Genomic DNA, 16,882 nt, shown 5'->3' with positions numbered 1-16,882 from the left:
ATAACATTTTTTTTTCTCAAAAACACAATCATGTACATACATGCTGCTCACATATTATTATAGCCCAGTTTGTGCTGATTACAGTGAGATTAGACTTTAGCCATTTAGATATTTATAAGAAACTGAAAAAAGCACAAATGTCAGTGCATGACAAAACTTCTCCAGGCCCCAAAAATACCCTTAGACTCCAGAGGGTTAAGAATGAAGAATGTTAAAATAAAAAGAACACATTTTTTGAAAATTTGCTTTTTCTGACTCATTTTGCCAGCTTGTGTCACAAAGGCTCTTTGCTGAAGTGGTGAATCCTGACGTCTCTTGTGCACAGTGAGTTATGGGTGTTCGTGGAGGGCTTCTGTGAACAGTAGTGTCACGGTAAGCAGATTAAGATCAGGCCGAAGTGTCGATGGAAGGCTCTCATACTTATATGGAGTTTCCTGACGGAGCTCGTGTCTGAAGGAAATGCTGTCGGGCTTTCAGGGGTCAGGAGCTTCTGGAAGAGGGAGCGACGAGGAAACAGGAAACTGTTCCAAATCACTTCCTGATTTGGCCGAATGAGCTACAAAGCTGCTTGTTTTTCCATATTCCTGGGAAGTAGTGGGATAATGCAAACCAGATGGAAGTTCACTGTCTTTGACAGTCATGTGAAGAATCATGAATTTGTGTTTCTGTTTCCTTCTTTCACTCACATTTCAAATCATCTGTGACTGTGTGTACTCTCTTAATTCGTGGCCATTATCTACAGGAAAACATCTTCATAATCTTTCCTCAGAATGCAATAACTTGCTCAGAAACCACTTTTCTCTTCAGCTGGCATCATCTCTAGTCCATGCGTGCCGTCAGTTAATGTTAACTATTAGTCAGTGGTCTGTTCGGTTGTTATTTCATGCTGTTGCTGTAGTTTTAATTTTCCAAACTCTTGCCAGTAGTCTTTTAATTATGTAATAAAGCCTGTAGTACACCAGGACAGTTGGAGCTTTCAGAGCGTGTGGTTTGTGCTGTTGAGGAGGAGTGCGGTCAGTCGAACTGAGGTTTGTCCGACATTGATCTGTGCCGCCTTCGGATGAAGAAACGGGTCCAGCGCTGCGTCTGAAGGAGTATGAGGCAGCGTCTGATGACACGCCACTCTTCCTCTTCAGTAGTGTTTAACTCGGCTCACAGGGGATGTGACGTCAAAGACGCTGTTTATCCTCCAGAGGACCGTCGATGACTCAGGCGCATGGATTGGACTCATATTCCAGGAATACTGCTGAGAAATGTAGTGGTTTTGGAGTATTTGGGAAAACCATGAAAGCGTAATGAGTGTAATGAACGAGGCGGTTTCCTGTCTTTGTGCTTCGCTCAAATTCACAGTGTTTTTATGTAAACCTCAACACACACTTCCTGTTGACATGATCAGGTGTTCTCAAGTCTCCTTGGAATATGTGACCCTGGAGCACAAAACCAGTCATAAGGTTCAGTTTTATGAAATTGAGATTCACACATCATCTGAAATCTGAATAAATAATCTCTCCATTGATGTCTGGTTTGTTAGGAGGACAGTATTTGAAAATCTGGAATCTGAGGGTGCAAAAAAATCGAAATATTGAGAAAATCATCTTTAAAGTTGTTCAAATGAAGTTCTTAGCAATGCATATTACTAATCAAAAATTAAGTTTTGATATGTTTACGATAGGAAATTTACAAAAAATCTTCATGAAACATGATCGTTACTTAAAGGTGACCTATTATGCCCTTTTTACAAGATGTCTCTGGTGTCCCTAGAGTGTGTATGTAAAGTTTTTGCTCAAAATACCCTAAAGATCATTTTTTATAGCTTGTTAAAATTGCAACTTTTAGGGTATGAGCCAAAACGTGCCGTTTTCGTGTCTTTCCCTTTAAATGCAAATTTAAAGCCGGAGAAGAGAGCGGAGTTTCAAAAGCTCATTTGTGAACCTGTGCATCCGAACACAGAGCAGGTTGCATGCCAGGATCGCTTCATTGTTCAAATGCTGAAAAGTGCAAGGCACCTTTGTTAGCCGCTTTGCTATTTGTTTACAAAAAGGGTTGGGAAGAGGGCGGACTCCATATTTTCTCGGAGGCGGTCATATTCAAATAACTAGCTAGTTACGTCAAAACCAGCAACAGACAGTTTATAAAAAACTGGCTACATGTTTTCTTTTCAGCTTTTCTGAGCTGGCAGACACAGCAGAATCCTAACTAAATGCAAAAAAAAAATAATCTACAAAAATGACAATTTCATCCTTTAATATCCTAATGATTTTTGTCATAAAAGAGAAATGTATAATTGTGACCCATACAATGTATTGTTGTCTATTTCTACAAATATACCTGTGCTGCTTATGACTGCTTTTGTGCTGCAGGGACACGTGTGTGTGTGTGTTGAAGATGGATTTCTGCAAGTTTCCACCTGCATGGTGTTTTTTCTTTCCCTGTTTCCACCTCCTGCTCTCGCTGGAGTGTCCCGGTGTACATGAGGGCAAACAGACGAATGCCCTTCAGAAATTAACAGAGCACGTCCAATATAACTCTGTTACTGCACGCTTTATGGACCAGCAAAGCCATAATGGCAAGACTAGGCTACTAGGATGTGCAAAACAAGTTGTCTGAACAATCAGATGAATAATAACACATTTTTTAAACAATATATAATATAAAAAAAATAATGCTGAGATTCAGGTGTTCATTATTTTTGTCACAGATATTATTTATATAATTTTACCAGTTTTACCAATAATACCGTGTACAAGACAATGTTATGAATTCCTTTCAAAGTGTTTTTGTAACAAATCCAATTGAAGAGAATACATTTTTGTTGTCACTTTAATATTTGTGAGAAAAAGAATTGATCTTAAATACACTCTATTAAAACAAAGATTATTGGATGATGTTTTACTAAATTTCACATTTAATTCAATGTGCTACTTGCGTTTCTTTGTAATTATTTGTAAATACTAGCAATTTCTGAGTAAAAATGTAAGTAAATACACAATTTTTTTGTAGTGTATTATTCTTATTTTTAGAATTTGGATGATATTATATTATATAACATTATCATTCATATTAACGCATTGATCAAATGTGTAAATATTTTTACGAAACCTTTCACATTTCATCTGGTTTCTGTTTCTGTCATGCTGGGAAGCTGGAGGTTAAATCTGTGTTTAACCGGTAGTTAGTCCTTTACCCTCAGCGCTGTCCTCTTCACTGTGTTATTTGCTGCTGTCTCACCACTGGAACTGCACTTTCTCATTTAGTTTGTTGCAGAATGATTGTAAACGTGTATAATGACTGTCTTTCTCTATCCTGCTCAGTCATTTAGTAAAGTTGACCTTTGGGGGGGGGGGGGTTTCGTTTACAGAATGACTAATGGTTTGATCCTCAGAAAACAAACTTACTGAGAGCATGTCAGCCTTGCAAGCATCATAAATGTGAATGTAAAGTGTAAATCAGTCCAGAGAGGATCACCATTATCATCAGTGTCTTGGTTTCACTCTCAAGCTTGTGAAGGAAATGCCATTTAAACCCTACACCCACTTCCTGTTTTGATGCATGGCTTTTTGTGAGTGATCGGGTGTAGCCTGCGACTCTCAAACTTTTCAGTGTTTGTGAAACCTGTTTGAACACAGTCAGGTCTGTTTGATGACGCTGGTGGAGCAGAAATGACACACTGCCGCTTTAAAAATTATTAAACATCCAAACAGAATGATGATGTTTAAAGTGACAGGTGTGGATGTATTGATCTGTTTTACATTAAAGGAATTATTCTAATTCTCTCATTGTTTCCTCAAACTGAACGCACATTGGTTCTCGCATGTCTTGTAACTGAACACGTCGCGTAAAATTTTTAATAAGTGGAAATGCAAATACAAGTTGAAATATAGTGGAGAGGAATGTTTAAATTTGGGCCGGTTTCTCTCTTATACAGCACATGGATCGTATGGACTATGGTTTTGATTATTTTGTGATGCTTTTTGTAGCTTGACAGCATGTGTTTACTGTCTGCAGTCACTGTATGATACAGAGCAGAGCAGCGTGAACATGGTGATAAATATCTACTTTTGTGCTCCACTGAAGAAGGAAAGTCATTCTGGTTGGTGTGAGATGAGGGAGAGTAAATGATGACTTGTGAACTATCTCTTCTTTTTTGTTGTGATGGCATTAAAGAAATAGTTCACCCAAATATGAAAATGTGCTGAAAATGTGTTTACCCTCAGGCCATCCGAGATCAGGATGAGTTTGTTTCTTCATCAGATGTTTTGGAGTAAAGTACCATTGCATCAGTGTGTCATCAATGGATGCTCTGCAGTGAATGGGTGCCGTCAGAATGAGAGTCCAAACAGCTGATAAAAACATCACAATAATCCACAAGTAATCCACAGTAGGGCTGTGCGATTAATCGAAATCGTAATAAAATCACGATTTGAGCGTGCGCGATTTCTAAATCGTTTTAAAGCACGATATTCCGCGGTCCTGAGCTCCCGCAATATGCTATCCGATCCAATCAGAATGCAGCGCACCTAAGTGGAGCGCGAGAACAGAAGAGACTGGGCATATGCCTAACTCCAGGTTCACACACTCTGTCTGTGATGCGTATTTTTTCCGAGCCCATGTTAACGGATCAGAGCGTTCACACTGCACACGGTAAAAGATGTGAACAGAAAAGGTTAGAAATCGTAAGGTGCGAAAAGAATGAATATCTAGCGCATGAGCACAGAGAGAGTTGTGAGTGAGTGAGTGAGAGGAGACATGTTTTAAGTGCGCGCACTCTCTCCGGACGAGAGCAGAGTGTATCTGAGCACGTGTGTCTGGTTTTGTGACAAAGCAAAGGAAATCTGCTGCGAGCGGAGAGATTCGCGCTCGCGCATTATTTTAATGTGCTTTCACGTTACAATAACGCGCTCTCGCTGCTGCTTCTGAACCGCACACACATACTGTATACGCACTGCAGACGGAGTACGTGTGAACCTGTATAATGTATAACAAATCTATTTCAACACCTGAGGCACCGCTACAATGAGCTCTATGACCAATGCATCGCCAAAAAAAAAAAAAGCCCTGGACACGGGTTTTATTTTATTTATTTATTTATTTTTTTGCCATATATCTAGACATTTTGTTTGACATCTTTACTGAGAGATTATCTTGACTTATGTCTGTTCTAGAGGCATGTTACAACTTTTTGATAAAGCTCTCATTGGTTTTCTTTTGGAAATATGTTTCAAATTTATACTGAATGCATTTATGACTGTAAAGCATGTCTGTGTGTGTCAAAATCGTGATTAAAATCGAAATCGCAAAATTTATCTAAAAATTGTGATAGGTTTTTTTGTCCATATCCACAGCACTCCAGTCCATCAGTGAACATCTGGAGAAGACAAAAGATGAAACAAATCCAGCATTAAGACGCTTTTAACTTCAATAAACTGAGTCTATAATCCATAATAACACTTCCTCCAGTGAAAAAGTGCTTCTTGTCTCTCACATTAAAATCCAGACACATATTTGTTTAGAGCTGTTTAAACGCTGCTTGATCTGTGCAGATTTCTCTCCTGATTCACACCAGAACACTTTTTCACTGGAGGAAGTGTTATTATGGATTTTGAACTCATATTTTAGGCATTAAAAACATCTTAATGCTGGATTTGTTTCATCTTTTGTCTTCTCCAGATGTTAACTGATGGACTGGAGTGTTGTGGATTGATTACTTGTGGATTATTGTGATGTTTTTATCAGCTGTTTGGACTCTCATTCTGACGGCACCCATTCACTGCAGAGCATCCATTGCTGAGACACTGATGCAATGCTACATTTCTACAAATCTGATGAAGAAACAAACTCATCCTAATCTCGGATGGCCTGAGGGTGAACACATTTTCAGCACACTTTCATATTTGGGTGAACTATTTCTTTAATGCCATCACAACAAAAAAGAAGATAGTTCACAAGTCATCATTTACTCTATTAAAAGGATCAGAGCTGGTTGAGTCTGTGGAACATGTGGCCGTTGTGTTGTAGGTCCTCATGTTTAGAGACGTTTAACTACATCTTGGATACAGTCAGAATTCCTTTCCTGCGATCTCATTTCCTGTCGTAGCTCTCTCTCTCTCTCTCTCTCTCTCTCTCTCTGTAGCGCATGTCGTTCTCTCACTCTCTGATCACAGCAGCTCTGTTGTGTCTTTATCTCTGTCTGTCTTTATCTGTGTGTCTGTATTTCAGTGTTTGTGTCTGTTATTGAAGCCGTTTGGCCAGTAACTGTAAATGGTGAAAGTGAAGCACATGATCTCTCTCTCTCTGTGTGTGTGTGTGTGTGTGTGTGTGTGTGTGTGTGTTTGTCACAGCAGTTACCTATTTAAATAACAGATCCAAATGTATTAGTTCAGGGATTCTGGTCAAGTCCCTCTGACATATAAAGTTGATATAAAAAATAATTTATCAGCACATTCACATGTTCACTGCAGATTTTAGTGTAGTATATTGATGTACTTTTATATTTTTTGTTAGTATTTCGAAATAGATTTCATTGTTTTTTTAAATTAAATCTATTTCATTTTTGAAATATAAAAATGAAACATTTTAGTTAAAGATTTTTAACATTTCAGTTAATGATTTAGTCATTTTAATGCGTTTTTTCATTTTTATTATCTTTTGTTTTTTAAATGTCTAGAGTTTTTATTAATTTTACTTTATTTAGTTTTATTTAAGTACATCAAGTTAAAATAAATGAAAATGAGAAATGTTGCCTTGATAACTAGCTGAAGTTTTTTTATTTTTTTATTTCAGTTAATATTTATTTTAAGTAAAAAAATAGTTGTATTATTTCATTATATAAATAAGATGCATTTAAATTAATTAAAATTAATTAAAATAAAAAATTCCATCAATTTATGGTTAGATTAGATTCAACTTTATGAACCCCAGTTTGGGAAATGCTGTCTTATTTCATCTCCTTCAAATCACCATCATTGCCCAAAAAAAAAATAAACTTGTCAGTCTCACTAATCGATTGGTTGACTAGTTGACCGTCCTACCTGTTTTTATTTTCTGTAACTGTATTAGTTTCCTAGCACAGCCTCTCATCACAAGGTTCTCTCGACAGGATTCCTGCGTGATTCATTTTTACCCGTTTAGCTGTTGTTCTTCCTCTGTCAGTATCATCATCTCACTTTCTCTCTCCTCTGTGTATTCTTTCAGCTCTCGGGTGTCTTGACCTCGTTTCCTGAGTCTGTGATTTATTCTTCACCACCTACTCAGTGTGTTTGTGAGGTCTGAAACACGCATGTACGTAGCTGTGTGAAGGATCATGAGCTTCCTAATGCATGTCAGGAATCTGTTTGTTTGTGTGCATGTTGGGTGTTTCATTTTTCTGGTTTCGTGTGCATTTTTGCGGATTCAGGTTTTTTTATTGACAAAATATGAACAATTTAATCTTTCAAAATGTAACCAAAAGAAAATTCAACGACTGCTTTTTTAAACGGCACAACTCACTCAAATAAACACACGCTTGTCTGAGAGAAGACACGTGTTTATCTGTATGAAACATGTTTACTGAGTCACGTTAAAACAGGTGGAAAAATCCCACAGTGACCAGAAGATGATGATGAACACAGACGAGTCACTGAGTCTGTACACACTGAGCACAGTCTGAGACACATGTGAGATTACTTCTTGTCTTGAGACGTTCCTGAGATCCCGTGTGTGATCTCTCTGTCCTAAGGGCCGCAGATGCAGACAGAGTCGCCCGTGTGGTGACGCACTCCAGCAGAAGGATATTTTGGTCTCTCTGAAACACATTCAATTTCACACTCATTTACACTGTCTGCCGAGCCCCAAAACAGGAAGTAGTTCCTGCAGGGAGTCTGTCGCCATGCCAACAAGCATGCATTCCCACACACGCGTCAGAGCGATTGTGTTTACAGATGTTTCATGTTTACGCCTCCGCAGTGTCAGTGTTATCCGGCGGGAAACGCTCCTCGAGCCCATATTTTATCAGTCGAGGGCGTGGATCAAAGAATGACTTGGAATTGATCATACGCTCAGAAACACACTTATTTACCTTTTAATCAGCTGTTGTGAAATCGTATAAGTTTCATGCTTTCAAATGATTAAACATACTTTTGAAGTAATAAAAAAGGAGTCCGGAAAAAACTGAATTTGGAAAAAAATTAAACAGAATTTGGGAAAACATAAAGCATATTTCATACATCTGTTTCATCACTGCAGGTAGGAACGTCCCAGCAGCATCACTGGTGTGTCTCAGACTGAGACTGACATGGACAATATCACACACACACACACACACATGCAGAGAAACGTCACCGATATTTGCACACAAGATGCTGTCTGTCTCTCTCTTTCTCTTGTCCTTATGTCGAGAGGAAACAGATGCCACACTTCCTGTTAGCTGTCTTCCTGTGGTCTGACGGCTTGTTGCATTGGAGATTAGTTGATGAAAACTAGGTGCTAGCTTAATCTGTGTGGTTGCTAGGGTGTTGCTAAGTTACTAGGGTGTTGTTTTCTTCATTAGTTTTTTCTCCCCAAATTCAGCTGTCATTTTTTTTTTAATGTAATTCTTAATTTTTTCTGCATTCTGTGTAGGGCTGCACGATACATCGTTTCAGCATCGATATCGCAATGAAATGACACATTTTGAAACAAAATTGTCACAGTGCATGTCTCTGCAAGTATCCTTGTAAACACGTTGCTTATGGCTTAGGTGAAAACAAACAATTGAGAAAGAAAACGGATGTGTAGCAGTATATTTGTTCACAGCAGTTTAATGCTCCTGTTGCTTTCTGTGTGATGAATGTTAATCAAACAGCTAAACACAGAGAGAGATCACTGTTGTAGTGTCACGAGACTACTGTGTGGGAGCGAAGGAGAACAAAGATGAAGGAGTTTTTAATAATCCACATCCAGGGTGACACAGGGCAGGCAGGAACACACACGCAGCCCTCGTATAGACGACACCAGACGAAAGAACAAAGGAACGGACAACACTTTAAATACAAGACTAAACGAGGGTAACGAACTAGACACACCTGAATCGAATGACTAATCAAGCTAGAGGGAAAACTAGGTCACGGAGCACAAGGGGCGAAACAGATTCAATTTACAGTGAAGACTATGCAGTGTAATTTTACATTTGATTATTCAGTTTCTGTACCTGAATACTGTTACACTTACCTGAAAAATATAAAGCAGTGTTTATTTCATTTTTTAGGCATCTTTGTTCTATTATATTTATGCTTGTTATTTGTTTCCTATGCTGATTTACTCACCTACAAAATCATCCCAATCATTGATTATTATTTTTCCAAATAGAGCTATTGAAGTCATCTGGTGATATTTTTTTTTCCATATCACAATATAATATATATAGAAAAACAAAATATTGCAATGTGAGTTTTTTTCCAGTATCGTGCAGCACAAATTCTGTGGCATTTTTCCCTTTATTTTTCTGGATTACATTTTTCCTGATTTTATTTTCTAGATTCCGTGTGTCTTCTCTTTCATTTTTTGGATTCCCCTTTTTCCCCATTTTCATCTGTTCTGGATTCTGCGCCCCCTCCACCATTTTCCTTGTTTTCATTTCTTTGCCCCCCCCCACCCCTGTTTTAATTGTTCCTCCCTCTTTTCGCTTTCATTTTTCTGGATTCCATTTTTTTCCTGTTTTCACTTCTAATACTAGTGATGGTTGAGCACACACACGCACAGCTCCAGTAATCCCACAGTGCTGTGGTCTCCAGAGTGACCTGCGAGCTGTAATCCAATCAGGATCTGAGCGATTATGTGCGCTGGGATTGAGTGGACAGGAAACAGAGATGCTTCTAGATCCGGAATGTCACGCATGGATCGGCTTACCACGTCAACAGCACCTCGCCGGTGTCTGTCTGCAGCATCAGATCTGCTTCTCATCTGCTTAGTCCAGAATTATGAAGGATATTACACATGCATATAGGAATATTACACATGCACTTACAATTACATTGCATGCGGTGAAATGCAAACTCATTGCATGCATGCAACAAATGATTGGTGTCAATGGGGTGATGAGGGTGTAACAGGACACTTGTTCATTCTGTGGAAACACACACTGCAACACACCCAACTTCCTCCCAGAGTGTTGCATTCTTCCTGCTGCAGGCCGACAGCATTCCTCCACTCACATGTCTGAAGTGTGTACTGGGTTTCAGATCCCACACAGATTTTTGCGCTGAACCCACCCTGCACAGAATATTGCGCTCTATTGTTCTGCATCTGATCCCAGAACACCCAGAGAACATCATATATCCTCTTCTCTGTGCACAATATATATTTCCACATCACATTTTAAGCAAACACATGGATATATAATTAAATAAAAAAAAAACGCTGGATGGAAACGCCAAGATGCACATAAATTCTGAAAATGCACATAAAACTTATGCACTCAAATAAGTCGGATAAATGTCTTATTCTTTAAGAAAACATGAGCATGAACTACAATGGAAACAGTTTTACCGGTTAAGCTCCTAAATGCGTATCTAAAAAGACCAACCAATGGACTATTTAATGCTATTTAAAGGTTACAAAAACATTTCTTAAAACTTTCTACTGAATATATTTTTTCACCTAAAATCTAACTTTATTTTTAATATTCTAAGAACGCTACAATGTCCAGGTGTTGTTTTTTGTCATGATTATAACGTTCTACAAAATGAAGTACAAAAAGAACAAAACACAGTGTATTATTTTTACTAATAACATAATGTTTCTTTCTGGTGTGCTTGCATATTTGTATTAAACAAAAGTAACCAGGTTTTCTTTTTGATAAAAGTGACATTATCACATAATTTTATGCACATAACACCATCATCTCCGGGTCATATTTCATGCATCACTAAAAGAATGCAAATTTTGCAGAAGCACTGATGGGATGTTAAAATGCCGCCTATTGCAATTGTTTGTTTTCCGTCAGAATAAAAGTGTGTCTCAGTGATCTGACGACTGCTCGTATCTCGTTACAGCTGCAAGCGCATTAATCATTAGCCTCATAAACGACTGAAAGACTGTCTGTGTGTCTGCAGGTGAAGCGAAGAACATCCCTCCGTATCCGGGTCCGAATAAGATGCGGGATTGTTACTGCACAGTCAACCTGGACCAGGAGGAAGTGTTCCGAACCAAAACCTTAGAGAAGTCCTTATGGTGAGCTCACACACACACACACACACACACACAGTGTTAATGAGGTGTAAAATCACTCAACAACACCTGTGCATCAGTGCATCAATCTGACAATGAAAAATCATTTAATTAAGAATAATAGTAACCACAATATCTGTTTTCTCTGTCCGCTGCAGTCCGTTCTATGGTGAGGACTTTTATTGTGAAATCCCTCGCAGTTTCCGCCATCTGTCCTTCTACATCTTTGACAGAGACGTGTTCAGGAGGGACTCCAGCATCGGTGAGCAGCTCTCATTAATATCTGTGTTCCAGTATTGCATCACAGGATGTTACATGTTTGAGTGTTAAGTGTGTGTTGAGTGTGTGTGTGTGTGTGTGTGTGTGTGTGTGTGTGTGTGTGTGTTTGTGTGTGTGTACCTATCTAACCATATTTTGGGAGACGTCCTCATTTGTAAAAGCACTATAAAGTTGAAGTACATAAAGTTTAGGGTTTGTGATTGGATTATGGTTTTGTTACAATATTTATAACTGACTGTATATAAAAACAATAGAAGACTAGGGCATTTCCCTAATTAGATGTGTGTGTGTGAGTGTGAGTGTGAGTGTAAGTGTGAGTGTGTGTGTGTGTGTGTGTGTGTGTGTGTGTGTGTGTGTGTGTGTGTGTGTGTGTGTGTGTGTGAGTGTGAGTGTGTGTGTGTGTCAAAGATGCTGACAACAGCAGGGCTTTACACTTTTCTTTTTAGGAGCACTTGTGAATTTTTATTTTTTTAATTTAGAAGCACAGTCAAAAATTTCAGGAGCACTCAAAAATTCTAAAAAAATAAAAATAAAAAATTTGCCTTTCTATTCCGTGGTGATATTTGACTCCTTAAAGTGATTTACAGGGAATTTAGCTTTTATCTTTGTAATGCCGTTTTCTTAACTTTATCAAAAGAATGTAATCTTTCATGTCAAATTAAAAAATATATATATTTATAAGCTTTTTAAATTTTTTAATAAAAAGTATAATAAGAATAAGTTACCAATCAAATGAAGTCAGTATTTAAAAAATGTATTTGTTCCACAGAGGTGGCACAGAAGAACACAAAAGCCTATATTTACAGACATCCAATGAGGCTCAGAGGTGGCATGTTCATGTTGAGGTTAATTTTATAAATATAAAATTTTGATAACAGAAATATTAAGTTATTTAAATAACAGAAAAGATACTTTGAAAAACTGCCAGCAGGTGGCGGCCGGTCACTGATCATTCACTGAATTGATTCATTCGAACGGCTGATTCATTCAGGAACGAAGCGCGTGACTGTCTTTATGAATGGGTGATTGAATCACTGACTCGCTAGATTCGTTTAAACACGCAGTTCATTCATAAACGAAACTCCGGTGTGATTGAATGGAGATGCGCAGCGGCTCAGCTGTGACTTTATATATTAATTATATATACTTTAATATGTTACAAAGACATTAAAGCAGAAGGAGAGGGAATGTAGAGCAAAGACACCTAAAGCGTTTGAACGTTAACTAGAAACCTTCTAAGAAAATGTGAGGAGTGTTTGACACTGAAGAGCCAGAGTGAGACTATACGGTTGCTCGGTGGCTTTCAGGAAGATTCTAGAGTGTTCTGATTGGTCGAGGACTTGGATGTGTCAGTTTAAGAGCTGATCTGTGATCTGTGTTGTTTCTGCAGGTAAAGTGGCCGTGAAGAAGGAAGACCTGCAGAAATACCACGGTAAAGACCACTGGTTCCCGCTGCAGCCGGTGTGTGCAGACTCAGAGGTGCAGGTATGTGTTCACACAATTACATTTACATTACATTTAGTCATTTAGCAGATGCATTTATCCAAAGTGAGTTTCAAATGAGGACAATAGAAGCAATCCAAACCAATATGATATGCAAGTGCTGTGATAAGTCTCACGTATTGCAGTACACATAGTATAGAAAGAAAGATAGAATAGAATGGATGTTAACGCATGTGAATAATTTTTCTAGTTTAACGGCGTTATAAACATCAGCGTGTCTATTTACACTAAGTGCACTAAGAGTTCGATCATGCCTTTTGCAGATTTTTTTTCCCTCCCTTTTCAAATATCATATCACATCGGAAAGGCGTTTATTTTCAATAAAAATTAAGGAAATAATCGAAAAGTTCAAAATAAATTTTTGGGTAGGTGTAGGGAGGGCTTTATTTTTTCAGAAAAGTGGCATCCATTTTATAATTTGAATTAAAATGATAATTTACACTCAATACTTTATTAATGCATATAACACTGAGGTACAGATAGTTGCCACTTTATGCATTAAGTAGTATAAATCAGGGGTTTTCAAACTGTGGGTCGCTGAATGGAGCGAGGTGGGTCCCACAGTCACTTGGCTGCAGCTTAATTTGCGTTTAAATGACACACACTCACACAGTTCAGTCTAGGGCTGCACGATATAGCCTACCAACATTAATTACGAATTCCGATATCCTTAGTGAGATTTTCGAATTGCAATTAATTCCGCGATTTAAAACATGCGTTGCATGTTTTGAAGCACAGGCGTGCACAAGTTGTAATTACAGTGAGGGTCTCAGAGCAACGTCATTATTAAAAGATTCAATCGTTCCGCATTATTAATGAGAAAAAACTCGCTCACTTCAATGCGCTGTATTCTGCATGATATTGCATACACCAGAAAATTCAAATGTTACGGAAATGGTTTCGGATTCATTTCTATCATCTGTTTGAACTGCACTGTTTTCGTTCGGGAAACGGTCTGTAAAAAGCATTTCACATGTTCGGGGCGAGCAGGGCATTAACGCAGGTTTAATTGTAACACTACAAGATTTAAACATTTCCACATAACAAAATTTCGCAATATTTCCATGACATATCATCTCTATATAGAGAAAAAAATGTGCCAAAGTTCAAAAACCTTTTGAAGATATTGCTGAACATTTATTTAACCATTGCAAAAATAAATTTTTGACTGAAGTAAATTTGTCATCTCGGTTTTTAGTGTTTATTTAAAATGAGACATCTGTTTATTATTTTTACATAATTACCTGTTTTTTACAATTATTTTAATCTCCAAACTGTTTTAGATAGTTCTGCTTTACTTCTTATGCTTTCCTAAAAAAAAAAAAAAGACTGTGCGCCGCTCTCCCTTACACACACACACACACACACACACACACACACACACACACACACACACACACACACACACACAGAAGCACCATGAATGCATCATCTTCTCCGAACAACCACACGATGAGTTTAACAACACGCAGCGCAGATTACAGTTCAATGGAGTGAGTCTGTTTCACGTTTTTATGGACGTTTCATATTTTAACATCTGTAAACAAAGAGGTTAAAACATTTGTACACTAAAATAAAATGGTTATTTTTCTTAAATACTTAATTTCTGTCATATTAAACGTTTAATAAAGATTAGGCTTAAAGTAATGTCAATTGTTTTTTTTGTTTTTTTTAATCTCAAATATTTTGGTGGGTCGTGAAATAGATTATACTTGTCTAGGTGGGTCATGGAATGGAAAAGTTTGGGAACCCCTGGTATAAATCATGCTATTTTAAGGTTGTCCGAATGAAGTCCTTAGCAGTGCATATTACTAATTAAAAATTAAGTTTTGATATAATTATGGTAGTAAAATATTCACTTAATATCTTCATGGAACATGATCTTAATATCCTAATGATTTTTGTCATAAAAGAGAAATGTATAATTGTGACCCATACAATGTATTGTTGTCTATTGCTACAAATATACCTGTGATACTGATGACTGCTTCTGTGCTGCAGGGACACAGATATAGATCAAATATAATACACTCATATGTGTCTATGTGTGTGTGTGTGTGTGTGTGTGTGCTGGCGTTTGGGTCGGGTGGATCTCAAAACAAATACAGTGTGTGTTGAGCACAAACATGAGTGAATCTGTTTCACCTTGAGCTCCTGAACGCTTCACATCCTCCAGGGTCACATGACCACTGATAGAGCCTCAGGATTCATGAGGAGCATGTTTAGGTCAGAACTCTCACAGCAGTCTCATCATTCACACGTTATCACGTTCACTGCATCGTCTCGCCGTCTCACAGCGATGCCGTGCAGAAACAGCTGTATGCGCCGGATCCTCAGAAACACAGACGCATTCATCCAGAGCTGAGAGAGGAAGCATGTGTGTGTAATGAAGAGCCCAGAGTCTCTGTCCATAGAGCGCTCATTGTTGTGCTGTGTGTGAGGAAGAACGGCCCATCCTCTTCACACGGCTCATTTGCATATTGATGATGTCAGCCGAAGCCAGACAGAGAAACTTTGTTTCTGCTCGAAGAACGTTTCACCGGGGAAGAGTGAAAAATATAATTTCATGTCACAGTAACAATATATATCTAAAACATTATATTAAAACAACTTTGTATTTATTTAGTTTATATATTCATTCATTCATTTTTGTTTTAATTTCTATTTTTGGTAATCCAGTGAATATAATATTTTACTAGTGAAAGGTCTCATTTGATGATTTTCTTTTTTTTTTTTTTTTTTTGGATTTCAGTGGATGATTCATAACAAAAAAATGAATCAGATTCAAATTATGAAACACTTGAGTTCAAAATTAAGATTTAAAACAAAGAAACTTTGTTTCAACTATTGAAAATGTAATATACCACAGGAAGAGCTGCTGTCACTAAAATAACATTTTAAATCATGGTAACAATTCTATCTGACAAGTTAATGATTTTATATGTTTTTATAAATATTTATTTATTTATCATATGTTATTTCTATTTTTCATAATGTAGTGAATAAAATCCTTCACTAATGAAGGTGCTTCATCTCATTAGATTATTTTACTCTTATTTTAATCTTGATGGACACAGAGAACAAGATCAGATGATTCATTTCAAGAAAATTAATCACATTCACATTATGAAACCCTTGATTTCAAAACTAAACACAAAAACAATGTTTCAACTACAGAGAAAAAAGTTACTAAAATATAATAAAATTTTATGTCATAGTAACACTTTATACCTGGATGTTTAATTTTATATATTTTTTATTTTAAAATATTTATTTATTAATTTAATGCTTGTGTTTGTGTGTGTGTACAGTGGTGGCCAAAATCATTACAACACTATTATTTTCAGCAGCTAAAAATGGTTTTAAGTCAGTTATTTCTATCTTTTGCTGTAGTGTACAAATAACTATATATATAGACTCAAATCCGTGAAGCTAACCTTAGAAAACGGATTCTAAATTCTGATTGGATGAGACGTGTGAAGCTGCTTTAAACATCTGACACAGACGTCAGATCAGTTCTGCTGCAGTATGAACAGAATCAGCAGAATCTTACATTTCTTTTTCCCTGTTTTCCGTGTGTTGGGTCACATGATCCGCCCGATCCCTGCACAGCCTCATGGGAGCCTGCAGTGCTTTTCAATTCAATCTCATCCCACGCTCCCCCACCCCACCCCCCCCCCTCCTCCCGCTCTTGGGTGGCGGGTGTAACCATGGTAACGCTCTCTCTCTCTCCTCCGCAGGGAAAGGTTCACCTGGAGCTGCGTCTCAGTGAGGTCATCACAGACAGCGGCGGCGTCTGCCACAAGCTGGCCACACGGTGAGGCAGCCAATCACGAGTTCTGCTCAGCCGCCCGTCAGCCAATCAGAGCTCAGCCCTCGTGTCTTATCAAGATTCAGATATTGAAAGATCAGTGCATGT

The 16,882-nt window shown here is 37.8% G+C and overlaps 1 protein-coding gene across 2 annotated transcripts in view; it reads left to right on the top strand.

Annotated features, from left to right (window-relative positions):
- Positions 1-16,882, top strand: part of LOC109097550 (ras GTPase-activating protein 3-like) — a 43,974-nt gene that overhangs the window by 4,536 nt on the left and 22,556 nt on the right. For both annotated transcript variants that reach the window (XM_042717040.1, XM_042717041.1), the window contains exons 2-5: positions 11,067-11,184; positions 11,340-11,443; positions 12,851-12,945; positions 16,704-16,780. In XM_042717040.1, coding sequence (XP_042572974.1) covers positions 11,067-11,184; positions 11,340-11,443; positions 12,851-12,945; positions 16,704-16,780 — 394 coding nt within the window. The remainder of the gene's footprint in view (positions 1-11,066; positions 11,185-11,339; positions 11,444-12,850; positions 12,946-16,703; positions 16,781-16,882) is intronic.

Source organism: Cyprinus carpio, chromosome B1, assembly GCF_018340385.1.
Source record: "Cyprinus carpio isolate SPL01 chromosome B1, ASM1834038v1, whole genome shotgun sequence".
NCBI classification, from domain to species: Eukaryota; Metazoa; Chordata; class Actinopteri; order Cypriniformes; family Cyprinidae; genus Cyprinus; species Cyprinus carpio.
This window is presented reverse-complemented; position numbering and strand designations above follow the sequence as displayed.